This window comes from Callorhinus ursinus, unplaced genomic scaffold (assembly GCF_003265705.2).
Source record: "Callorhinus ursinus isolate GAN/ISIS: 27379988/994484 unplaced genomic scaffold, GSC_fseal_2.0 scaffold6, whole genome shotgun sequence".
Lineage (NCBI taxonomy): Eukaryota > Metazoa > Chordata > Mammalia > Carnivora > Otariidae > Callorhinus > Callorhinus ursinus.
Genome location: NW_027397068.1, coordinates 60,691,338 through 60,718,036, shown reverse-complemented (window position 1 = coordinate 60,718,036; position 26,699 = coordinate 60,691,338). Strand labels below are relative to the sequence as shown.

General features: G+C 34.4%; 1 protein-coding gene across 12 annotated transcripts in view; it reads left to right on the top strand.

Moving 5' to 3' along the window:
• SHPRH (SNF2 histone linker PHD RING helicase) overlaps positions 1-26,699 on the top strand; it is a 109,124-nt gene that overhangs the window by 29,436 nt on the left and 52,989 nt on the right. For all 12 annotated transcript variants that reach the window (XR_012378608.1, XR_012378609.1, XR_012378607.1 and 9 more), the window contains 10 exons: positions 346-467; positions 12,059-12,147; positions 13,850-13,942; positions 15,295-15,402; positions 16,357-16,499; positions 20,194-20,367; positions 20,681-20,743; positions 21,697-21,922; positions 24,163-24,306; positions 25,550-25,651. Coding sequence is in view for 7 of the 12 variants with exons in the window: in XM_073894043.1 (XP_073750144.1) it covers positions 346-467; positions 12,059-12,147; positions 13,850-13,942; positions 15,295-15,402; positions 16,357-16,499; positions 20,194-20,367; positions 20,681-20,743; positions 21,697-21,922; positions 24,163-24,306; positions 25,550-25,651 (1,264 nt within the window). In the remaining 5 variants the exon portion in view is untranslated. The remainder of the gene's footprint in view (positions 1-345; positions 468-12,058; positions 12,148-13,849; positions 13,943-15,294; positions 15,403-16,356; positions 16,500-20,193; positions 20,368-20,680; positions 20,744-21,696; positions 21,923-24,162; positions 24,307-25,549; positions 25,652-26,699) is intronic.

The window sequence follows — 26,699 nt, the reverse complement described above, 5'->3', positions numbered from 1 at the left end:
TAATTAAATTATAATGCTAGGGATTCAGACTTAATCTTACCTTCTGAAACCCATACTGTTTCAAATATATCATGTTGTACCTTGTATTTTAGGAAGATTTTTCTAGTTCCCTTCTCTATTGAGATAAACTGGGAAAAAGGAAAGTGATGGGATCAGATAGAAGAATATTTGCTAAAATATTAAGAGGTAATTGAATTAAAAGTGATAGTGGTAAAAATGAAGGTGAAGAAAAAGATCCTGAAGATTCACAAAGACTCTCTAAGGGTACTCTTGATATTATGTGATGAAATACTCTCACCCATAGGATTTTCTTTTCAGTTCTGAACAATCTGCTTTTTCTTTTAGCACTATGACAATGGAAGAGCTGCTGACATCTCTGCAGAAGAAATGTGGAACTGAATGTGAAGAAGCACATCGGCAACTAGTTTGTGCTCTCAATGGCTTAGCAGGCATCCACATCATTAAAGGTAGAAGGTGATTGCTTTGTTATCTCTGATTCTTCTGAATATTTAATGAGACAGATTACTTATAGTAGAAATCAAAATCCCCTGAAGAAAGACATTCTCACACACTATTGATCTTAATTTAGATAGGTTCGACCATATGGAGAGCACTTATGCTGAACATTTGAAAAACCCTTCAAAGTTCATATATGCTTTCACCAAACCCTTCCACCACTTTAGAAGTTTGTTGTTGTTGTTGTTTAGGGAAGGTAGGTTCTGAACAAAAATTTGGCAATAAATTATTAACCTTAGTCTATAGTAGTGAACAACTGAAAACAAGCAAAATACCTAGGAATAGAAGAGTGGTTAAATTTTGACACATTTAGGGGATCTTAGTCATCAATTTACAAAATAATATTGTTCATAAATTCATTCTTTCAATACATATTAGAGTGTCTGCTCTGCACCAGCTATGATCTCAGTATTAAAGTACAGTAAAGCTGAGTAAGGTCTTTGATCTTGTGGACCTTAAGTTCTTAACAAGGAGAGATAGACAAATATACATTGTGTATGGTTATAGTTATACTGTTACACATTATGCACAAAATTTAAGCATGTTAAAAGAGAATCTTATATTTCATGGAAAAATGTTTAATTGGTGTTTCTTATCTCTCAGGGGTTACCATTTTTTATTACCTAATGTCTACTGTCTGACAGTCTATTGTTTCAACAGAAAGGAGGGCTAATTCATATTCCCTGTTATTTTGTCATGGCCAAAAGCAGAAGTTATTTAACTAGCTCTTTTTTAATGAGCACCATTTAGTAAACCCCTTTGCATAAAAATATGAGAATCATCAGGCTGTATTTTGTAGGTTCGAGAGTAAAAACTAAACATGTTAAGTAGTGACATTGAAACATAAATTTAGACTTCTAAAGATGCAAATTTCAGTGTTTGATATGGAAAATACACTTAATAAATAGTAGATTAGACACTGTAGGAAAAAAATCATTAAAATTAAAGAATAAAGTAGCAATAGAAGCTATTCATCATGAAAAACAGACTACAGACTGAAAAATTTGAAAAGAGCATGAGTGAGATTTTAGGTAACTTTAAGTAGTATATAAATGTACTGAAGTCTGTGAAGAAAAGAAATATGAAGAAATACAAAGCTATATTATGAAAATGTATATTATATACGAAGTTATAACTTGAAAATGTCAAGTATAGAACAGTAATAGCACAATATTTGGGAGAACACGTGGATATATAATGTAAACTTTTTTATACTATATATATATAAAGTGGCATAATATCATGACAGTAAAGTGACAAATCAGTAGACTGTTATATCCCCTAAAACAACTACTGAAAACACAACAAAAAGTTAGAGGTAATAATCTAAAAGATGAGATAAAAAGTAATAATGAAAAATTCTTAATCTAAAAAAAGAAAAAAGTGAAACAGAACAGATGAGACAAATATAAAACAAACAGCAAGATAATAGATGTAAACCCAAGCATATCAGTGGTCACATTAAATGCAATGGTCTAAATGCCCCTTTAGGCAGAGATTTTCAAAACAGATTTTAAGAAAAGTAATATCTGATAATACACTATGTACAAGAAACCTTCTTTTTATTTAAAGATGCAAATGTAAAAGGATAAAAAAGGATATGTCCTATTAACACTAACCAAAAGAAAGCTGGAGTGACTCTATTACCACCAGGCAAGAATATTACCAAGGATACAGTGTTATTCTATCACAGGAAAATAATCCTAAATGTTTATGCACCTAAAACCAAGGCCTCAAAATAAAACACAAACTGATAGAACTACAATGAGAAATAGGCAAATCTACAATTATAGTCAGAGATTTCAACATCCCGCTTCCAATTATTGACAGAACAAGAAGACAGAAAATAGAGGCATGGAAAACTCAACACTGACAACCAATTGACATAGTCAGTAGTTATAGGACACTTTACCCCACCAAAGAATACACATTCTTTTCAAGTGCGCATGGAATGTTTACCAAGACAGAGCATGTTCTGGGCTGTAAAACAATTCAGTAAATTTAAAAGGATGCAAGTCTTAAAAAGTACATTCTCTGACTACAATGGAATTAAATTAGATGCCAAACAAAAATAACTGCAAAGTCCCCAAATATTTTGAAACTAATTAAAATAATTCTAAGTAATCTTTAGGTTAAAGAATAAATCAGAAGGGAAACTGGCAAGTATTTTGAAGTGAATTAAAATGAAAACAACATTAAGAGTTGTAGAGTCTTGATCAGTAATTAAAGGGAAACTGATAGGACTGAACACCAACTTAGAAAAAAGTTGTAAATCATTGACATCAGCTGATACCTTAAGAAACTAAAAAAAGAAAGCAAATGAAATACCATGTCAGCAAAAGACAAAATAATAAAGATCAATGCAGGAATCAATTAAAAGGAAAACAAAACCAGTAGAGAGAAAATGAAATCAAAAGCTGATTCTTTGAGAAGATCAATAGAAAGTTATAAACCTCTAGTCAAACTGCTTAGGGAAAAAGAAAAGACACAGATTACTATTATCAGGAATCAATAATGAACAAAGCTGTAATCATCAAGACAGTATGGTACTGGCACAAAAACAGATACATAGATCAAGGGAACAGAATAGAGAGCCCAGAAATGGACTCTCAACTCTGTGGTCAACTAATCTTTGACAAAGCAGGAAAGAATGTCCAATGGAAAAAAGACAGTCTCTTCAACAAATGGTGTTGGCAAAATTGGACAGCCACATGCAGAAGAATGAAACTGGACCATTTCCTTACACCATACACAAAAATAGACTCAAAATGGATGAAAGACCTAAATGTGACCCAGGAGTCCATCAAAATCCTAAAGAACACAGGCAGCAACTTCTTCGACCCCAGCCGCAGCAGCTTCTTCCTAGAAACATCACCAAAGGCAAGGGAAGCAAGGGCAAAAATGAACTCTTGGGACTTCATCGAGATAAAAAGCTTTTGCACAGCAAAAGAAACAGTCCACAAAACCAAAAGACAACCGACAGAATGGGAGAAGATATTTGCAAATGACATATCAGATAAAGGGCTAGTATCCAAAATCTATAAAGAACTTCTTAAACTCAACACCCAAAGAACAAATGATCCAATCAAGAAATGGGCAGAAGACATGAACAGACATTTTTCCAAAGAAGACATCCAAATGGCTAACAGACACAGGAAAAAGTGCTCAACATCACTTGGCATCAGGGAAATCCAAATCAAAACCTCAATGAGATACCACCTCAGACCAGTCAGAATGGCTAAAATTAACAAGTCAGGAAATGACAGATGTTGGCGGGGATGCAGAGAAAGGGGAACCCTCCTACACTGTTGGTGGGAATGCAAGCTGGTGTAGCCACTCTGGAAAACAGTATGGAGGTTCCTCAAAAAGTTGAAAACAGAGCTACCATACAACCAGCAATTGCACTACTGGGTATTTACCGCAAAGATACAAATGTAGGGATCCAAAGGGGTATGTGCACCCTGATGTTATAGCAGCAATGTCCACAATAGCCAAACTGTGGAAAGATCCAAGATGTCCATCGACAGATGAATGAATAAAGAAGATGTGGTGTATATATATACAATAGAATATTATGCAGCCATCAAAAGGAATGAAATCTTGCCATTTGCAATGACGTGGATGGAACTGGAGGGTATTATGCTGAGCGAAGTAAGTCAGAGAAAGACATATATCATATGACCTCACTGATATGAGGAATTCTTAATCTCAGGAAACAAATGGAGGGCTGCTGGAGTGGTGGGGGGTGGGAGGGATGGGGTGGCTGAGTAATAAACATTGGGGAGGGTATGTGCTATGGTGAGCACTGTGAATTGTGCAAGACTGTTGAATCACAGACCTGTACCTCTGAAACAAATAATACATTATATGTTAAGAAAAAAAAAAAAAAAGAAAGGAGGGGAAGAATGAAGGGGGGGAAATCGGAGGGGGAGACGAACCATGAGAGACTATGGACTCTGAGAAACAAACTGAGGCTTCTAGAGGGGAGTGGGGTGGGGGGATGGGTTAGCCTGGTGGTGGTTATTGAGAGAGGTGACATCACTACAGAGTGTACAGATATTTAAAAGATCATAAAAGAGTATTATGAACAACTGTATGCCAGAAATTTGACAACTTAAATAGACAAATCCTTTAGAAGATACAAACTACCAAAGCTCACTCAGAAAGGCAAACTGCCAAAACTGACTGAAAAAGAAATAGATAACCTGCATAGCCCTGTATCTATTCAAGAAATTAATTTTATTGTTAAAAAAACTTACCACAAAGAAAATTCTAGGCCCAGATGACTTCCTTGGTGAATTCTACCAAACATTTAAGGAACAAATAACAAATCTATATAAACTCTTCCAGAAAATTAGAAAGGAAAGAATAATTCCCAACTTATTTTGAGGCAGTATTATCCTAATTATGAAACCATCGACCAATATCACTCAAGAACATAGATGCAAAAGTTTTAAAAAATTTTAAGAAAATGAATCCAAATATATAAAAATAATAATACTTTATGACCAAGTGGAATTTATTCTGGGAATGCAGGGTTGGTTTAATATTCAAAAATTAATTAATATGATTCAGCAAATCAACAACTAAGAAGGAAAAACCTTGCAAACATCTCAATAAATGTAGGAAAAGTATTTGACAAAATTGATCATCCATTCCTGATAAAAACTTTTCAGAAATCTAGGTATCAAAGACAACTTTCTCACTTTGATAAAAGACATCTATAAAGAATGTATAGCTAATGCTATACTTAGTGGTTGAAAACTGAATGTTTTCTAAGATCATCAACAATGAAGATTCTCTTCACCTGAATTCTCTCCAGTGCTGTTAAGACAATTAAAAGAAATAAAAGTTACCAGTTTGAATAGGAAGAAAAGTAAAAGTGTCTTTATTTGCTGCACTATGATTGTCCATGTAGGAAAACTACTAAAACTAATAAGTGAGTTCTGAAAAGTTGCATTATACAAGAAGAGTATATAAAAATTTATTTTATTCTTATATGCTAGAAAATGATTAGAAATTATGACAATACCATTCATAAAATCAAAAAAAATAGGAAGTACTTAAGCATCAACTTGAAAAGAGATTTGTAAGACGTTTACAAACGTCACAGAAACATTGAAAATTACAGACATTGCTGAAATTAAAGAACACCTACTTACACCCTGTTCATGGATCAGAAAACTCATTATTAACATGCTGATTCATCCTGAATTGATGTATAGTTAATGCAATCAAAATTTTCCGGTCAAAATTTCAGCAGGCTGTTTTATAGCAGTTGACAAGTTGATTCTGAAATTCACCTAGAATAGCCAAAACAATTTTGGAAAAGAATAGAACAATTGGAAGATATACACTACCTGAATCAAGACTTATTCTAAAGCAGCAATAATGAAGACAGTGTGACATAGGCATAAAGATAGGCGAGTAGACCAATGGACCAGAATAGAATCCAGAAAGAGTCCCACTTTCTTATTCATGTTCATTTGATTTTTCAGCAAAGATGCAAAAGTATTTCAGTGGAGAAAAGTTAGTATTTTCAGTAAATGGTGCTGGAACAATTATATATCCATATTCAAAAAGTAAAATTTCAACATTGCACCATATAAAAAATTCATAATATAGAGGATATTAAACAAAAATTAAAACCTAAAACTATAAAACTTATAGAAAAACACAAAGGATAAAAAAAAATTTTTGATTTGGGATAGGTAAAGATTTAGAGATGACACCAGAAGCACAGTCCATAAAAAAACTGATACATTTGACTTCATCAAAATTAATAACCTCTATTTCTCAAAAGGCATTCTTAAGAAAATGAAAAGATAAGGCATTGAATAGGGAAAATACTTGCAAATCCTATCTCTGAGAAAGGATTTGCATTCAGAATATGAAAAGAACTATTAAAAACCAAAAATAGGAAAACAATACAAGGAAAATAGGCAAAATGTTTGGACAGAGTTCAATCAATATATAGAGATGCCAAAAAGCATATGAAAAGAAAGATATTCATCATTAGTCATTAAGTATATGTACATTCAAACCACATCCCTATATGCCTTTATTGAATGGCTTAAATTAAACAGATTAAATTTTGGCAAGGATGTAGAAACAACTGGAATTCTCATTCATACACTGATACTGAGAGTATAAAATTGTACAGCCATCCTTCTCTTACTTCATTTACTCATTAGCTTCATTTCCATGACCTCAGCTTACTTTTATAATAAACTTGCAGTGAGCTCAGTGCCTCTATCTTTATTTTAGAATTACTCATTCTTTGCAGAAATTTATTCTAATTTTTTATGATAACTTTCTGGCTATCTGAACTAAACTTATTTTTTTGCAACTTTAATGAATCATTGAATACTCTGTTCAAGAGAGTCTATTACTATTCATCTGTTACTGCATTTGTGATATAATAAGATTGAATAGTTTTATAGCCTTTATACCATAGTGACTTTTAAGAGCTTTCTTGTACGTAATTACTGATGTAATTACGAAATTACTGATGTCAATGTGCCCTTTTATAAAATCTACCTTTAAAACCTTCTTTAATAGCTTTGGTTTAGATAATTTGATTTTAGTCTCTTCAAAACTTCAAAACTAAGTAGAACATGGTTCTTAAAATCATTTAAGTATTTCATAATGGTGAAGTAATGTACAGTTTTAAGCACTTTTATAACTTAGTGTATATAAATGCTTCGTTATTTCTACATTCCTCACAAAATTTGTGTATTTAACTCTTCATTATATTGTTAGAACTAGAAAGGCATTTTGTGATAAATTCCAATTCTTTTGACCTTCCCACAAAGATTATTAATCCATTCTACTTGAGTACACAGTCATGGAGAGAATTTGCCATTTTTCTTGTAATTTATCTAATAAGACCTTAAAGAGATTAGTTTCCCAGAGAAATTTGTGGTTTTGTCTGATACAAGGAAATGTTTTAAGCCTCTTGGAACTGAGTGGTATGTCTAGTTAAGCTTTTCAACATAACAGGACCAGAACTAGAAAGTGTCTCTTGTCCTGAAAACTTGCCTAGAGTTTGGAAGACTCACAGAAGCTGAGTAGAAGTAGCTCTAGACAAGAACTGAAAAAGATGGGCTTGTTTGTTGTAGATGTAGCCCTCCGAACTCGTGTATATTGTTGAAGGTTTATGAATCTGTTTCTTTATCAATAAAATATAGATAGTACCACTCGCTTAGCCTCCCTTGAAGTATTATTCTTAATGTGAAGTGTAAATATTCATTGAAAACTTTATAGAAACATATAAATGAAGAGTGGTGTTACTGATAATATGAAGTAACCTCAGATTCTTACCACTTTCAATCTGTTTAGAATGCACAGTTTTTATTATCAATAACTAATGATAGGAGAAAAGGCATATTATTACATATTCCTGATAAATTGTACAAATATAAATAGCATGTGCAACTTTGTGTGCAAATCTCTCTAGGACATTGCCTAGGAAATACTTCATTTAGCTAGCAGTGTTTACAAATATGGATTTTCTCAAATTCTTAATTATCGCCGTCATCATTGCCCTGTCAGTTGCTAAGTGTGCCTGTGACTATAATATTCCCAGCATCAATCTAAAATCTGAAATAATCTGTGCTTTACAACGCATAGTGAAAGACTAAATAGGGCAGCAATTTTTTTAATTAAACTATAGTTGAGACAGTGTTACGTTAGTTTCGGGTGTATAATGTAGTGGTAAGACAACTCTCTGCTGTGCTGTGCTCATCAGAAGTGTAGCTGGGGGCGCCTAGGTGGCTCAGTCGTTAAGCGGCTGCCTTCGGCTCTGGTCAGGATCCCAGGGTCCTGGGATCGAACCCCGCATCGGGCTCCCTGCTCCGCGGGAAACCTGCTTCACCCTCTCCCTCTCCCTCTGCTTGTGTTCCCTCTCTCACTGTCTCTCTCTGTCAAATAAATAAAATCTTTAAAAAAAAAAAAAGTGTAGCTAGCTAGCATCTGTCACCATACTACTTTTTAATAGAAATTTTAAAAAAAATTAAACTTTATTTCAACTTAGAAATAATTAAGTGAAAGGTGGCAAATTATGTGTCCTACCTAATAATAGTTTCTCGTAGTCCCAAATTAATTGAGTGAAATAATTGTGATTAAAATCTACAGAATACTTGAGTGTCACAGATAAGAAATATGTATACTTCTTCTTAGAGATACATAAATAATGAATGTACTATTTCAAATATTTTTAGATTAAAAATCTAGCATCATATCTGAGAAATGATCATTTTCCTTTTTTTTGATTCAGAAAGGTGTTTTTATTTTCCAAATTATTAAACTTATTTATCCACTCAAGAAATGAGCGTTGACTTGCAGACCACCGTATTGCCAGATTGTTGTACATATTAAGTTACAGCAGAAAATATTTTTTAAATTCCCTAAAATTTGTACCATTACTTAAAGTACTTATTAAGAGAAACTCTGGAAAGGCTGAAGATTAGAAATAAATGTAAAAGAATGGATTAGAACAGGGTTAAAACAAAATAGTTAAGATTTCCTATTCTGCCTTCTTTTATTTTCTTTTATGACCAGCAAAACTGCCAGCAAAGCATACAAGCAGTAAAGGTGCTTTACTTTACTTTTACTTGCTTTTCTTTACTAACATATTGACTATTAGACTGTAAAATAAATATAAGACTTTAGAAAGGACTGCAGTTCTTCCCAACTCTGGCTTTCTATGGTTTTTCAGATCACCAGAAGTGTTTGTTTTTTGAATCCTGTAGCTCATACTTTTTAGAACTACATTCCTCAGAAACAGAATCACTTCATGTGGCCTCCCTGAAGAAGTGATCATTTTCTATAAGCATTTTGTATTATGCCTAACATTTCATGTACATATTGTTTTTCCTCGTTATTGCCCAATGATTGAGGAATTATCCCCATTTTACATAAGAAAACTGACGTTCAGGGGCACCTGGGTGGCTCAGTCGTTAAGCATCTGCCTTTGGGTCAGGTCATGATCACAGGGTCCTGGGATCTAGCCCCACATTGTGCTCCCGCTCAGCGTGAAGCCTGCTTCTCCCTCTCCCACTCCTGCTGCTTGTGTTCTCTCTCTTGCTGTGTCTCTGTCAAATAAATAAATAAAATCTTTAAAAAAAAAAAAAAGAAAACTGACATTCAGAAAGCATAGTTGGTTTCTCGAGATTATAGCTAATAAATGACAGATAATTTGCCCTGGATCTTTTGATTTCAAATTAATTTAATTTTTTTTATTATACTATGTCTGCTTTATCAAATAGACATTTTAAACCTCAATATTATGCTGTCTTTGGTAGGTTGAAGCTCTTCATCAAAAATTTCTAAAATGGAGTAATATATTACTTGCAGATTATCACAATAATAAAAATAAATTTCATATTTCCCATCTTTGTTCTAAAACTGGAACCCTCATTTTATTCTATGTTTTTATGACTCAAGCTTGGAGAGTAAATGAATTTCTTCCCTTGGCCTTTTTTCTAGTCTCCTTTTCAGATTTATTCCCTCCTTTTCCCTGCTATGTTGTTATGCATGGTATGAGGATTATGAAAAAGAATTATTCATCCAGTCATTTCTAAGCACTGTATGTAGCACACTAGAGGGTCAGTGTGGCAAAATACTAAGCCAGGGCATAACAGGAGGTGCCTCACTGCTCTTTTCAGATAGTTTCTACTGCATTCCCACTAGAGTTCTTCGTCTTTCTGTGCAATGAAAACTTTGTTGATTGTTAAGAGGAATTCCTATCAGAAAGTCCATTAATAAAGGATATGTCCATTCTTAATTTAATTGTAATTATAAACATAATTGTGATGATTTACTGCTTTTAGTTTCCATTGCTTCATAGTGGTATGTTAAACATTTTCAAAAGTAACATTACATACTTAACTTGATTTAATCTCTTCCAATGTAGAAATCAGATAGTAAAGATCTGACTTCTAAAAGAAATCTAAAATTAACTGCAAACTCCAAGGGATTTGTTTATATTATATACAAACATATACGTATGATATATAATGCATATTCTAAGGTCCTCACTGATTATGGTTTTAAAAACATGGTATTATTCCAAATTTGTACAGTGTGTTTTCTGCACATATTTTTTGGAGAAAATTAGCTTGGCAAGGATCAAATTCAATACTATTTATTACTTGGAAATGTTAGTGCCACCAAGTGGCAAAGAATGGGTATTTCTAAATTTGGCTTAAACTTGTAAACTTACTGAATATGCATATTTTTGTGTTTCCCAGAAGGCATGGGATTATAGTGAATAGTTCAAATTCAGCTGCTTATATTATAGTTTAGTCATTGTACCATTTTTAAGAAGTATGGTAATTATGAAAGGAGAATTATTAAATGAATTATTCTCTATAAATGATAGTATAAATACTAATAGAATCTTTTTAGTGTTGAAAAACTTCGTAAGGATCTTCAAAACTAAGAAAGAAGAGCTTTTTGGCGTGAAGATAATTGAGCGTTACTCCTTCATTACAATGTGGTATTAATTTTTTGCAAAAATAATGTTCACCTTTATCGAAGTGAATAGAAATTGACTGTAAAATACTATGAAATGTGTGCTTTAGAAAACTTTGTAATAGGTAACTTGTAGAACTAAATATAAAACAATGGTATAAAAGCAAGTGTTTTGCACAAAAATGTGAATGTACTTAATGTCACTAAACTGCATGCTTAAAAATGATTGGTATGGTAAATTTTATGTTAGGTGTATTTCACCATAGTTTGCCAACCTATATTTTAGTTGATACTTTTTAAATCACTTTATTTGAATGAGCTGCTAGTTATGAATAATAAAAAACAGCATTAATCTCAGACTAATTGTCATTTATGTGACTAGAAATGGAAAGAAGAATCTTGAAGTTTTTGAAATGTAGTTTTTAACTGCAAACCATTTTGGCCTTTAAGAAGGATCTATTATTTGAAAATTCTGTGTAAGTTGATCAGTGTTTTGAGTATTTATTTATAAATTTGTTTTTAATTTCAAACATCAAAATGACTACTAATCAACACCCTTTAACTTCACTAAGAGGAAAGTCATCTAAATTAAAAGTATATTCAGAGTTTGTTTTCCAGTATAATTTTAAAACCTAAGTATATCTGATTGGTGTTCAGTGCTATGGAATTAGCAAACAGAGTTATCATCAGCTTTTTTACTGGCGCAGTCATATTAATACCAAGTCACATTCCTTTTCTTTAAAAGATGGTAAGGTGTATAGGCGCCTGGGTGGCTCAGATGGTTAAGCGTCTGCCTTCGGCTCAGGTCATGATCCCAGGGTCCTGGGATCGAGTCCCGCATCGGGCTCCCTGCTCCTTGGGAGCCTGCTTCTCCCTCTGCCTCTCTCTCTCTCTCTGTCTCTCATGAATAAATAAATAAAATCTTTAAAATAAATAAGTAAAAGATGGTAAGGTATAATCATTGTTATATTTTTGCAGTAGACATTTTTATGTGATAGATAACTAGATCACATTGGGAGCAAAATATATGATTTTCTTACGCTCTAAATACATTTTAATTCTTCAGGTGAGTATGCCTTGGCAGCAGAGCTCTACAGGGAAGTGTTGCGTTCATCTGAGGAACACAAAGGGAAACTCAAAACGGATTCACTCCAAGTAAGTAAGCACTAAACAATTTCAAGTATATAGTCTATTTATTTTTTACAAAATAATTTTTCATGATGATTTTCTGATTTAATTTTTGGAGGTCTCTTAGGAAAATCTGAATTTTTGAACTATAACATTTAAGTATTGAAATGCTTCCCTTTCTTAGTCCTGTCCAGTGGATCATATACACAAGGTGCTCTAGCTAAATGGTAAATAAGGACCACTTTTATTAATCTTATTAAGTTTAGGTGGGACTTCTTTATCGTTCACAATCTAGACCTTGGGACCCACATGTTCACATGTACCTCAGCGAGTATTGTAGGAGTGTTTGGGGGAAAGAGGAGAAAATTAAATGCAAGCCTACTTATATTCTGTATGGGCGAGGATTACAGAAGTCAGACCTTCGGTCTTAAGCAAATGTGTTTGCCTCATGGAAGAAGGCAGAAATACAAAGGTAATATGCTCCTGAAAAAAAGAAGCAGAAGTAGAAAAGTGGGTGAGCAAACAGATAAGTCCAGTATGCCTGAGTCCAGGAATGAAGAGTGAGCCATCAGCCTGTTTCTTCCTTTTGGCTTTAATAATCCTATCTACTATAAACCATGGCACACTGACTGTTTTGCTGTATTCAGTCATATTAGCCACTCTGCTCCCTTGGATAAAAATAAGGGGATGAAAGAGACAGGTGTTCTCCCCAGTCTGTTCTACCACCTTGTTCAGGAAGCCACAGAAGGAGAAGAGGAGCCCGGTTTCTACCACTTGGTTTCCATAGTGCCATTTACAGGTTTGTTGTTGCTACTCAGTGTGATAGTGTTGCTGATTGTATTATCTATGAAGCCATGTTGAAAAGACCTAAGACATTTGAGGTGACTCTTCAAAGATGAACTCTACAAAGATCTGTACCATGGCCCGTAATCTGTAGCCAGACAGAGTAAACCTTTATAGTCTAAAACCACTAGCACCAAATCAGATCTTAGCAGGACTCTTTCCTGATTATCCTTTAGTCCTTAGCTGTCTTCCCAGGTAGAGTGAAGTTAACAGAAATTACTTATTTCTTCTCACAGCCCTTGACTCCAGAGGGAGCCTCTAACCAGCTGCAGACTCAGTATCATAGGGAGAAGCCTGGCTTACACTGAATACAGAGATAAAAGATACAGTTTTCTCCTTCTTCCTTATATCTTTACCTCTAGCTTCTCCCTTTTCCACTCCTTAAGTTCAACAGATCCAGGTCACAACCCTGTTTTCCTATGTATTTCGTTATCCTTATTTTTATGGTAATTGCTAGGCTTATGCAGACTCAATTCCCGGAAGAGGAATCAGTCAAGTCTGGGCAGTCAGTCTTTCTACTTTACTGGGCTTACTTGGCATAATCATAGTTCCCTATATAGACAAAGGCACGTATAATAGAAGAAATATACTGTATTACACATTCAGCTAAATGCATAGACATGTTTCATAAGACTGTTTTCTTCCCTTAGGACTGTGTATTTTTAATTGAAGAAAGTTTATGCCATTATGAATTAAGACCTTTACTTATGAAACTGATTTTGGTTTTCTCTGAGGAGGCTGGTGCTCAAATTGTGTTAGAGGAAAAGTTTTCAGTGATCTGATCTTAATGTGGTGTTAGCATTCTGTATGCCGTATTAATAGTAGATTCTCCCTTAAGAGTCCACTGCATTGACTCTCAAAATTATTGCCTTTTGTGTGTTTGTAGAGACTTCATGCTACCCATAACTTGATGGAATTGTTGGTAGCCAAGCACCCAGGAATACCTCCTACCTTACGAGATGGCAGACTTGAGGAAGAGGTAATTATTTTTTTATTCTGTCTGTAAAGGAATCTTTTTTTCAGACTTTATCCCACATCTCATTAATATTTCCGAGTAGTAGTATGTTTGAAATGAATTGAACCTGTAAGTGGGACTTTTTTATTTCAATTAAGATACAAAGTGAGATTGTATAAGTATGTACAGCCCTTTCTTGATGTTGGATGACAGTCTAAGTGTTGGAGATTTTTAAATGAAATCTCATTCCCATTGCAGGCGTCTAATCTTACATACAGTCAGTCACTTGTTTAAATGCCATGAGCGACAGGAAATTCTGGGAGACTGTCCAGTCTATTAGTAGATAGCTCTAATGACCAAATAATTATAGCCAAATTAATCGGAAGGTTGTGACAGGAAAAGGAGATGCATCATGGGAGAAGAAGAAAAAATGTGTCACACTGGATAGATAGATTTCCAAGGAGACCACATTGTCATTTTTGCCTTTCATAGAATATGAAGCCACAGATCCAAGAAATCATCTACTTCAACCACCAACGTTTGCAAATGAAGTAACAGAAGCCCAGAGAGGTGAAATGGCTAGTCCAAAGAGATGTATTTGTTCAGTTGAACCTCATGAAATTGCCATTTTTGTAAGTCAAAGGGTCTAGTGTTGGCAACTTCACGTGGGTCAACCCACCTCTAAGTGGAAGGGTTAGGATTTCCTGTTCAGGAGTCTTTCTGGTTTTCCTCCCAATATCCCATGTCCACCACACCTGTGTTACTGTATACTCTCAAGTATTATTTCCAAACTGAAGTGATTTCAAAAAGTTGTAATAACTAAATCAGACAAATTCTTTTTTTTTAATATTTTATTTATTTATTTGAGAGAGAGAATGAGATAGAAAGAGCATGAGAGGGGGGAGGGTCAGAGGGAGAAGCAGACTCCCTGCTGAACAGGGAGCCCAATGTGGGACTCGATCCCGGGACTCCAGGATCATGACCTGAGCTGAAGGCAGTCGCTTAACCAACTGAGCCACCCAGGTACCCTAAATCAGACAAATTCTAAAAGATTCCTTTGCCTCATGATTTGAAATACTGTTGTTCTTCCCATTCCCCCCCTTTTTTTTAATTAAAAAATTAGAAATTTAGGAAGCAGACCTTGGGATTTCTTAAATTTTGTGACTTATGAGTACATGTGGTCTCTTTAATATCTGTCTTAGGAATCTCTAGCTTGGCTCTTATGTTCTTGACAGTATACTTACAGAATTCTTTGCTTAAACTGTGTTAAGTAGCTTTATGTACCTAAAATAGACCACATTGTTCTTGCAACATTATACTGAATTATTTTCCAGACCTGGAATGAAAGTTTACATTTGTTTCCTGCTTCAACACAGGCCAAACAACTGCGAGAGCATTATATGAGCAAGTGTAACACAGAAGTTGCTGAAGCACAGCAAGCTCTGCAGCCTGTGCAGCAGACCATTCGGGAGCTCCAGAGAAAGGTGCGGCCCCAAAATGACTTGGCTTACCTGTGTTTGTCTCCATGTAGCATTTTGGACTTTGTCTTGGTTTGGAGAAAAACTTGAGCTTTCTTATTCATCTTGAAATTCTTAGTACCTAGTAGGGTGCGTGTCCCGTAATAAAAAAATGTTACTTGCAGTTCGCAGTGTTTGTTAATTGAATGAACAGGTGTGTAGATAAATCACCTATTTTCTTTTTTTTAAGCAATGATGGGTTTTCTCTGACCTTGTGTAGACAATAAGTTGTCTTTTGAAAAAAGTAAAGACTTCCATAACCTCCTTTTGATCTTAGATATGTATGTTTCCAGAATCTTTTAAGGATGTCAGAACATTGGAAACACGGGTATTTTTCTTACGGAATACATGCCGTTTGTCATTTCTAAAATTTCTGTTTATGAAATCAGTAGCAAGCCTAAAGAGGAGGCTACCACAAAACACATTGTCTTTTTTATTTTAACCAGTTACTCCATACTTTATTCTTCCTAATACATTAATTATTTAGTATTCAGGCATATGATTTTGCTAGTAATCATAGAGTATTATTGAGTAGAATCTAGTTCAGTTAATTGAAGATTAGCAGGATGTCTTTATTATGCTGAGAAAGAGACCTGTCACCTTTTCAAATACATACAGTGAATACTGAGTTTTCATTTTGGTAATGTATTTTTTTAGCACAACTGTGTTACACAAATACATACAGTAAATTTTCATTCATCCACAGTAGTCAGGAAACAGGTGTTCTCTTTAATTATGTATGCAAAACTTGTATGCACCCATTGTATATAGAGTATGTATGCTTGTCTCCCCCACTGTTATAATTCCTTGAGACTAGCATTTATTGCTTCCTTTGACTTTTTCATAGCACCTTTCCTAGTGATAGAAACATAGTGTGCACTGAAAAAAACATGAATTGATGAGCTGCTGTCTTTTTTACAGATTTATTCTAATTCTCCTTGGTGGCTGAATGTGATCCACAGAGCAATAGAATTTGCTATTGATGAGGAACTTGTTCAGCGAGTGCGAAATGAAATAACGAGCAACTACAAGCAACAAATTGGCAAGTTTTCTATGTCAGAAAAGTAAGAAAATAGTACAAAATAGGATAACTTTATGGGTAATGACCCCAAATATTCAGATCATTTCATGTTAAGAGGTACAATTAACTATCCTAACATATTATGGTTATGAATATCTGGATTTTACATATTGTTAAGAGTACATCTCAAACAAATATTAGCTAAAGTCTGAAAAAACAAACCTGTGTTTCTTCTGTGTATTTAGTCATTTTTAAATAGTCCCTTTTTAGTGTTTTTTTAATCTGCTTAAAGTATATTCATTGTATCTTTGTTGGACGCACCAGAGCCAACTCTAAGCAAAGTCTTGAAATAGTCTTTGTTTTGGAGAAATTTGTCCTTGAGGAAAGGCATTCATGCTTCTACTGTGTAATTCATCCCCAGAGAGCTAAGCATCATAGCACCACAGTAGCCCAGGTTTTATGTTGTAGAGTTACCTGCTCTCTCCCCTGTCTTTCTTTGTTCTCATCAACGCTCACCATTCTTTAGGGTCTTGGTCGGTATGTTGGATTGTTGCTCTTATTGTATAAATGGTAAATAATTCTTCCCAAAAACCAAACTTATTCTTTATCAAAAGTGTCCGCAGTGATTTCACCCAAAGGAATGTCAGTCTAATGTGGGGACTTGAGGAATTGTGGTAGGACTATTGATTCTAGGTAGGGGACAGAGAGAGATCTTTTATTGCTTCTCAGATCACATCCCAGTATAAGGTCAGCCTTGGGATTAATGTTGGTTTTCAGTGAAGAAATTCAGCCTAAGAATATCTTTAAAATGTTTTGAAGTGTTTTCTTTTTTTTTTAATGTTAGGGATTTTAATTTTTTTTTAAAAAGATTTTATTTATTTATTAGAGAAAGAGAGAGAAACAACATGAGAGGGGAGAGGGTCAGAGGGAGAAGCAGGCTCCCCACTGAGCTGGGAGCCTGATGTGGGACTCAATCCCAGGACTCTGGGATCCTGACCTGAGTCAAAGGCAGTCGCTTAACCAACTGAGCCACCCAGGCGCCCTAAAGTGTTTTCTTTTACTCTTTTAAAGCCTTTCCAAACGTCTGCTAAAACCCTAAAGAGAGGTGCTACATTTCCCATGTGTCATTACTAATTTAGATGTACAATCATCATCTTTTTCACCATACAGAACTTGACAGGCTTCATTTCTGAGGTATATGCAGTACATTAGACTTCCTGAGTGCATTTCCTTTTTCTCTGTTTAATCCAAGAGTCACCATTCCAGGATAAGTTGTCTTTTAAGTCATGATTCATTTTATCCAGTTTTAAAGCTATGTACTAATGTGTTCTGCCAGCATTGTATCAGCTGAAAAGAAAAAGTAATTTTGAAGTTGTTTTCCTTAAATCACATAGAAACTACTTAAAAGTTGCAAATTCCTATATATGAGAACATAGTCCCTAGTAAAAGTCTTGATGTCTCAGGGCTATTAAAGGACCAATAGGTAATGTAAAACAAGCCATTCATTACACATATTTTTCTCAGAAACATTAGACATAAATAGAAAGTAACAAACACTTCTAAAATAAAATTTTTTTTAAATGTTTAACTTACCATCTGGGAGAGTTAATATTTTTTGTATTGCATATACTTTCAAAGATCATTTTAATGTGCTTCTGTGTTTTTCAGTGAGATCCATATTTCAGAAGCCAAACGATTCATGCTTCTTACCAATTCTTAGGAAAGGAAAACCTTAGTTTTCCTTAGATTAAGAGCACAGGTAGATTCTTGAGTCAGACTGCCTGTGTTCGTTCATATCCCAGCTCCACCACTTACTAGTTCTGTGACCTTGGGAAAGTTAGATAAGCTCTCTGTGCCTTAGTTTCCTCATCTATAAAACCACGCAGCATTGTTGTGAGGATTAGTAAATTAATATCTGCAAAGTGCTTGTGTATTTAGAATAGTGCCTACCGTTTAGTGCCTACCACTAACATGTAATTATAGTCTTCTTTTTCACTTAAAGGAACTGCAAGAGAGAATATTGCTAAGACGGTTGTATTATGATAATTTTTTTAGCCCCTGTTGCATAATTTGCAAATAATACTGAATAATAGTGATGTGAATAATACTGATAGCTAACCTGTGTTCTTGTATCCCCATACAAATTCTTTTAGAAATTATTGAGCAGCTATTCTATGTCTCTTACATATTTTTTTAAAGATATGGTCTAATTCTTACCTTCTAAAAATTAGCTTAATGAGGGGCGCCTGGGTGGCTCAGTTGTTAAGCATCTGCCTTTGGCTCGGGTCATGATCCCACGGTCCTGGGATCAAACCCTGCATCGGGCTCCCTGCTCAGTGGGAAGTCTGCTTCTCCCTCTCCCACTCCCCCTGCTTGTGTTCCCTCTCTAGCTGTTTCTCTCTGTCAAATAAATAAAAAAAAATTTTTTAAATAAAATAAAAATTAGCTTAATGAGTAGACAAACCCATGAACAATCTGAGAAATATAAGTATGTATAAACACTTCAGCATGACAAAGTACTAAAATGAATAATATTTTCAATGAACTCTACGGACAGAAAGAAACGGATTAGTGTTGTAAAATACTGGGAGGCCTTCAGGAAGGAGAGTGGACTCTTTTGAACAATTTGGAGAAATGAGTGTATGGCATTTTAGGAAGGAGAACCCAATAACTCCATTTTCCATTTTCTAATTTCTTACTAGTCTTAGGTTTTCTTTCTCATTTCATAAACCCATTCATGTACACCCATACATTTCTTTCCTTGGCACATTTCAATCAGTTTATTAAAAGAGTTAAGAGTATTGTGTTTGAGGGGCGTCTGAGTGGCTCGGTCGGTTAAGCATCTGCCTTCAGTTGAGGTCATGATCCCAGAGTCCTACGATCAAGCCCCGCATCTGGCTCCCCTCTCGGCAGGGAACCTGCTTCTCCCTCTCCCTCTGCCTGCCACCTGCCATGCTTGTGTCCTCTCTCTCTCTCTCTTTCTGTCAAATAAAGAAACAAAATCTTTAAAAAAAAAAAAAAAGTATTGTGGTTGGATTTAACTCCTAACTCTGCTACATGATACCTTTGTAACTTAAATTATTTTAATTCATTAAGCTTCATCCATGACATGAGCACAGTAGTATCTGTTGAGATTATACAGGAAAAGAGCTTGGCAAAGTGCCTGGCATTGTAAAATAAATGCTTAGTAAAATGTATATACATGTAAATAATATATGTATTATAAAATATATGTAATAGTATACATGTACACACACATCATATATACGTATGTATGTATTTATAAACTCTTTGCAGCAAGCAATATAACTCTCGGCTATTTTTCTTCTTTCTTCTCAGTTTTTCTCTTCATTTTTCATTCTGCAGTCACCTCTCCATATAAAGCAAGGATTTCAGGAGGGACATTTGTAGTCAATCAGCATTAAAAAAGAAAGAATGTGGCAATCTTGGTCTTTCAAAGACATCTGAGACAGAGACAGATTCTGCAGACTCTGTTTCAGTTCCTAGGGATAGACTATCAAAATTTTGATATCTTTTATAGTAAATAACCCAATGTTATTATACATTGTCTAGTAGTAGATTGAGCATACTACTAAGTAAATTCACTCAATGTAGGCTAGGTAAAATTGTTGCACATTTTCTTGAATATTTTATTTGGTAACCATTTTCTGAACTTGAGGAAATTGACCTACTCTTCTTTTCTTTGTGCTGTGTGTGATGCTGCTGATGGGAATTAGGTTCCATGACTGCAGAGGTCTTCAGTTCTTACTTACTACCCAAATGGAAGAGCTAAATAAATTCCAGAAGCTAGTAAGAGAGGCTGTAAAAAACCTGGAGGGACCTCCATCTCGTAATGTTATTGAATCGGCAACAATCTGCCACCTCCGACCAACCAGACTTCCTCTCAACTGGTAGGTAATAGAAGTCATGCAATGAAATGGAGTCATTCCATTCAGCTAGATTTCTTCTGAGAGAAGAAACAGTGACTCATCTAATAAAAGTTTTTTAATTTAAATTCTCACAGAAGTGGAAAGAAATACATTATTAATCTAACTTTTAAAAAACTCTCAAGGACCACATACTGAAAACTGTGTATTTTTTTTCTTAAATGGCATATGTGTTATAAAGAAAAGGTGAAGTATAAAATACTAAGCCTCTTTTAGAAATTACCTGATTGGTAGTTATGTTTGTAAATATTTCTCTGATAATTTCTTTCCTTTTCAGCTGTGTCTTTTGTAAGGCTGATGAATTGTTCACAGAGTATGAATCAAAGCTGTTTTCCCACACGTGAGTTCTCTGATTGATTATCATCAGGAGAATGAAATGTTTACAAAACTTGGTGTTTTGATTTATAAGACTGTATTTTCCTCACAGTAACCTTCCTGTGTTCTTTCTTTAATTACATCAATTCAGTGAACTTTGGCATGTGATCATTTAACATCTTCCAGTTTCACTTATACAGAAGTTACCCCCAAATGCTCATGTCATCTAGTAATGTGTCATGAAGGGACAATTTAGGGGAGTGATAGACTTTGAAGTCCAACACATTCAACTCAAATCCCTGCCCACTATTGCAGGCAGATTGCCTCTGTTAAGCCTCAGTATCCTCATTTGTGAAATGAAAATAAAACAACACTTACCTCATTGAGTTTTTTATGAATATTAGATTTTAAAATGCACATAATTGCTTAACATAGTGCATGATACATAGTAAGTGTTCTGTAAAAGATTAGCTTTCATTATTAATATACTTTCTCCAACACAAATTGGAAGTTCTCATCCTGTATCAAGGAGTGAGTGTATAATGGTTGTGGTATTAGCAAAATTACTCCTATTTTACAAACAAATTGAGAAAAGGCCAAGTTCTGATTGCCTTGAAAAAAAGGAGATTGACAGTGTACTTTGAGATCATCTAATTTGCCTGGTTGGTGGTGGTGGTGGTAGTTTGTGTTTTGTATTATGGTAATTCTCAGAGCTAGATTTTAGCATAAAAATGTATAGCCATTTTTTATGTCACACTGCTGTCAAGATACTGGACAAATTTATAATGCCTCCAGCATTTTTAGAATTACTGTAGTTTTCCAAAGACTTGCAAGCATGATCTTGTAGACATGATATTGAAGGTTGTTGATGGAAAGTTATTGGCCTTGCTTCTCTCTTGGCTCTGCCAGTAGGACTTTTACAATGCTTGTTAACCCACTGACAGTAGTTACTGTTGTTTTGCTCTCATATGTTTTCAGAGTCAAAGGCCAGACTGCAATATTTGAGGAGATGATAGAAGATGAAGAAGGACTGGTGGATGATCGAATACCGACCACTAGCCGGGGTCTGTGGGCAGTAAGTGAGACAGAGCGATCTATGAAAGCATTGCTATCATTTGCAAAGTCACACAGATTTGATGTTGAATTCATTGATGAAGGAAGTACTTCAATGGACCTTTTTGAAGCATGGAAAAAGGAATATAAGGTACAGTATTTCAAGTTTTTTTTCCAATATAAAAAATTTTTCTTGTTTATATTTTAATTATTGCTTTACTTTGCTCTTTTCAGGGGTTTTAAAAATCTGCTTTAGAGACTTGGCATATCATAATTTCTGTTTCCCTAAAATGTAATGATTTTAATGGAAAATAATAAATCCAATAATGCTGAACAAATAAGGAACTTCTATAAAATTACTGAAAGGAAGTCATTATTAAAATGAAATTGATATGCCTTTTATTTAGCTGTAAAAATGTTTCATTCTATTCTTAGCTTGATCTTACACTGCAGTTCTGTGAAGTTAGAGTTTTGTTTTTGTTGTGTTTTTTTTTACTTTTGTTCTGTGAATAACAACCAAACATCAATAACTTTGAAGATTGGAGAACATAGTAAATATTTCTCAACCTACAAAGCTGGAAACCATTGCAGTTAATGGAGTAGAAAGTAGCCCTTTATATTTATATTTTGATAATTTTATCATATCACAACTTTGTACTTGATTGAGATTCCAAAATTCATTAATTTTGAATTATTCTTTATATTTGGATTTATTATCCATTATCTTGTTTTGCAGGTGGAATGGGTGAGGAAATGAAAGAACTGTTTTATTTATAATATTGTAATTCCATTTATATCTTTTAAAAATCTGAAGTTCTTGACTTTCAAAAATAAAAATTTCTATCCAGAAAAAGAAAATATGCTATCTATAATATCATTTCATATGTTTGATAAATTGGGGAATAATACTTTTGTAGTTGAAATCACTGATTCATAATAATTTTTTTCTTCTCACATTATTCTAAATGCAGATGCACATTTACGTATAATTACAGCAAGTGATTGGAAGACAGTACTATATACAGTGTCCATTGCCCCTGCATTTATCCTCTGGGCATATTTTGACGAGATACTGTCTCATGATTGCCGATCATGAAGTTTTCTCAGATCTTTGTGAATTTTTTTCTCTATAACATTGCAGACTAAACTCTTAAACAGCAATGCAAATTAACAAGCCACTGTTACACACATCAGTTGGGGTCTACCTCAGAGCATAAAGTTAGTGAAGAAAACATATCAAAGATTTTATACTGACTGATAATATTTCCATAAATTTCAGAAACATATATAACCAAATTATTAAGAATATGTAGATTAGTATAACTCAATTGAAAAATACAGAATAAGTCCAATTCAGAATAGTAATTAGTCCATTATAGGGGGTTGAAGGAAGAATGTGTGAGGAAAGAGGGATGCAGTTGAGCCAGGAACACAGACTTTCCAAGGCATTGGTATTGTTCCCTTTCTTAAACTGGATGTTGAGTACTCAGTTTTATATTTTAGTATTCTTCATTATCATATATACATGTTATTTTGAAAATGTGAAATATTTTATAATAAAAAATATTTCTTAAAAAAACAAAGCAGAGATTCCACCAGGCTAATATTGACCTATAAAGATTTGTGGTTCCCATGTATCATATGACCTCACTGATAGGAGGAATTCTTAATCTCAGGAAACAAACTGAGGGTTGCTGGAGTGGTGGGGGTGGGGAGGGATGGGGTGGCTGGGTGATAGACATTGGGGAGGGTATGTGCTATGATGAGCGCTGTGAATTGTGCAAGACTGTTGAATCACAGATCTGTACTTCTGAAACAAATAATGCAATGTATGTTAAAAAAAAAAAAGAAGAAGATAGCAGGAGGGGCAGAATGAAGGGGAGTAAATTGGAGGGGGAGACGAACCATGAGAGACGATGGACTCTGAAAAACAAACTGAGGGTTCTAGAGGGGAGGGGGGTGGGGGGATGGGTTAGCCTGATGATGGGTATTAAAGAGGGCACGTTCTGCAGGGAGCACTGGGTGTTATATACAAATAATGAATCATGGAACACTACATCAAAAACTAATGATGTAATGTATGGTGATTAACATAACATAATAAAATAAATAAATAAAAAGATCTGTGGTCCCACCAAAATATCTTCGGGTGTTCTGTTCTAAGAATCTAAAGGTGCAATATTCTGCAGTGGCCTGTAGAGGTTATTCAGTCTTACATCCTCATCCTAGAAAAATGGCCCAAAAATTGCTTGTGTCTTAGACAGTTACTGAAAAAAATGTGTATATCTTAGACCTCACTGAAGACTTTTGATCATGACACATTTTGGTGGTTTTAACCGTTTTAATTCTGTGCATTAATTACCACTGTCTTTGTGTTTTCTGTTTTCCTAGTTGCTTCATGAGTATTGGATGGCTCTGAGGAATCGTGTGTCTGCTATTGATGAACTTGCAATGGCTACAGAACGACTAAGAGTGCGTCATCCTAAGGAGCCAAAGCCCAGTCCACCTGTTCTGCATATCATTGAACCACATGAGGTAATTTGCAAGTAAATCACAAAAAACATAGCCAATTGGTGTCACAAAAATCCAAGGTCCATAAAAAAGTCAAGACAGTGATCTCTTCCATAAGAATGTACTTATTAATCTCTGCTCTTAGTTTAAGCCATATAAAAGTGTTTGGTTTTATACGTCAAAATGGACAAGGATGAACAATGTCATATCTAATACATGCATAGAATTCACTGTTTGGTTCATTTGTTTCTCTTCAAATTGCATATTCATATGTTTCTGAGCACCTTCTGTATGCCAAAATCTAAAGGGGGTCTCAGTCAGTTTTTAGACATATGTCCTTCTTACAAGCTCCTTCCCTAAGAACAATCAAAAACTTTTCTTTTGCACTTTTCCTTTGCTACTGATGAACAGATATTGACAACTTATCTTCTAATAAATCCCTCTTTATATCCCAGGATGAAAAAATGACTCTCCCAACCTTTTATCTCCCATATTAAAATATAATTTCCTTTATAGTTTTATTCCTTGTATGTGAGGGTTTTTTTGTTCTTGTTTTGTTTTGTTTAAGTAGGCTCCATGCATGGAGCCCAGCACAGGGGCTTGAACTCATGACCCCTAGATCAAGACCTGAACTGAGATCAAGAGTCGAACGCCTAACCGACTGAGCCACTCAGGCGCCTCTGTGTGTTTTAACTTTTAAATCTTTTTCTTTCTTATAAAGCTTGGAAACTTTACCTTAGAAAAATTTAAAAATACTCATTTTATACCAGCTCAACTTTTAAAGTATGAATTTTCAGTAATTTTTTCCTATGTAACCAAATTCCTCGTTTTATAATCTTCTGTCTACTGTTTTCTACTGGGCAGAGGAGGGAAGGGGTGTGGGTGTAGGTGTGAGTGTGAGTGTGTGCATGTGAAGGGAGAGTGCTTATAAAATCAGATCATTTAGTTTTTCTTTATCCCATGGATATATTACTGAAAATGTACATAAATAGAATTTGGGTTTATTTTTATCCAATTTCAAGTGTATAGGGAAACTTCCTATTTAAAAGAATTTTGTATTGAGTTTTATCTTCTATAGAGCCATGTGGGTATATGTTTCCTTTTAAAATACCTACTATCCATTTTGCAAATTTGAGTTTTCACATGTCAGTGGGTTTTCTTAAAATAGGACACGGTTAAATTATTGAGGAAGAATTTTACATGTTTAATATAATTTTACCATCTTTCTAAGAGAGAGAATAAAAAGTTGTGTTGTTTTATTTTTTAGGTAGAACAAAATCGCATAAAACTACTAAATGATAAAGCTGTTGCTACTTCACAGCTTCAGAAAAAACTTGGGCAGCTTCTTTACCTAACTAACTTGGAGAAGGTATTGTGTTTAAAAGATGCTACTTTTTCCCATGCTGTATATCAATAAACCTTTGTGACTCCTTCCATTTAATCTGTTAGTCACATAATTAGTGGTACAATGTTTTCTTTAATCTTTTGTTTGTGTTCATTATATCAGTCAGAACACTAGTTCTGTCTACAGTAACTACACAGATCACAACAGGTGATACCTGTAGAAAATATAAGTTACACAGATTATGTAAAGGGTGTATACTCTAGAGTATAAAACAATATAAACAGACTGTCGTTCAAAACCTTGAATGGTGGAAGTATTACCACCTCTGGGCAAAAAATGCATTAGTTTATATATACATATACATGCATTCATTAATACATACATGATTTTTTTAAATTTGTTATTTGGAACTATAAAACGTTTGGAAGTCTACTAAATCTGAAGATGTAATGATAAATTATTTAATGTAATTCAAAATACATTTTCTGAATTGTGAGCAATGTATTATATTGGACATTGATGAATGTAGTTCCATTTTATTGCAGGGATAAATGGCTGTTGGCAGTACTTTATCAGAAAGAGATATAATAGATTCTTGGATAGGACAAATGAAGGAAAGCAGTAGACTAGAGTTGCTGCTGTAACTGATACAAAATACATTTAATGAATCAGTAAATCCCAGTGTTGATAAAATGAGAAGTTAGACGTTCATTGTAAGTAAAATAGCGTGGTAGTTGAGAAGACAGTCTTGGGACCCAGGCAGTTCAGGTTTGGATCTTGACACCACTCTTTTCTACATATGGGACTTTATTCAAGTTATTTACCTCTCTTTGCCTCATCTGTAAAATAAATAAGAATAACAACATGATCTTGTACGGCTCTCTCGAGGACTGTACGGATTAATATATGTGAAGTGCTAGAGCAGTTCCTGACTTACTAAGCACTTTCTAGGTCTTTGCTATTAATACCATATTGTTACTGATATTACTGTGATGACTACTAGTATGATACGGGCAGGAGGAAACGATGTGGGGAACCTTTTTTTTCTTTTTTTTTTTTTAAGATTTATTTA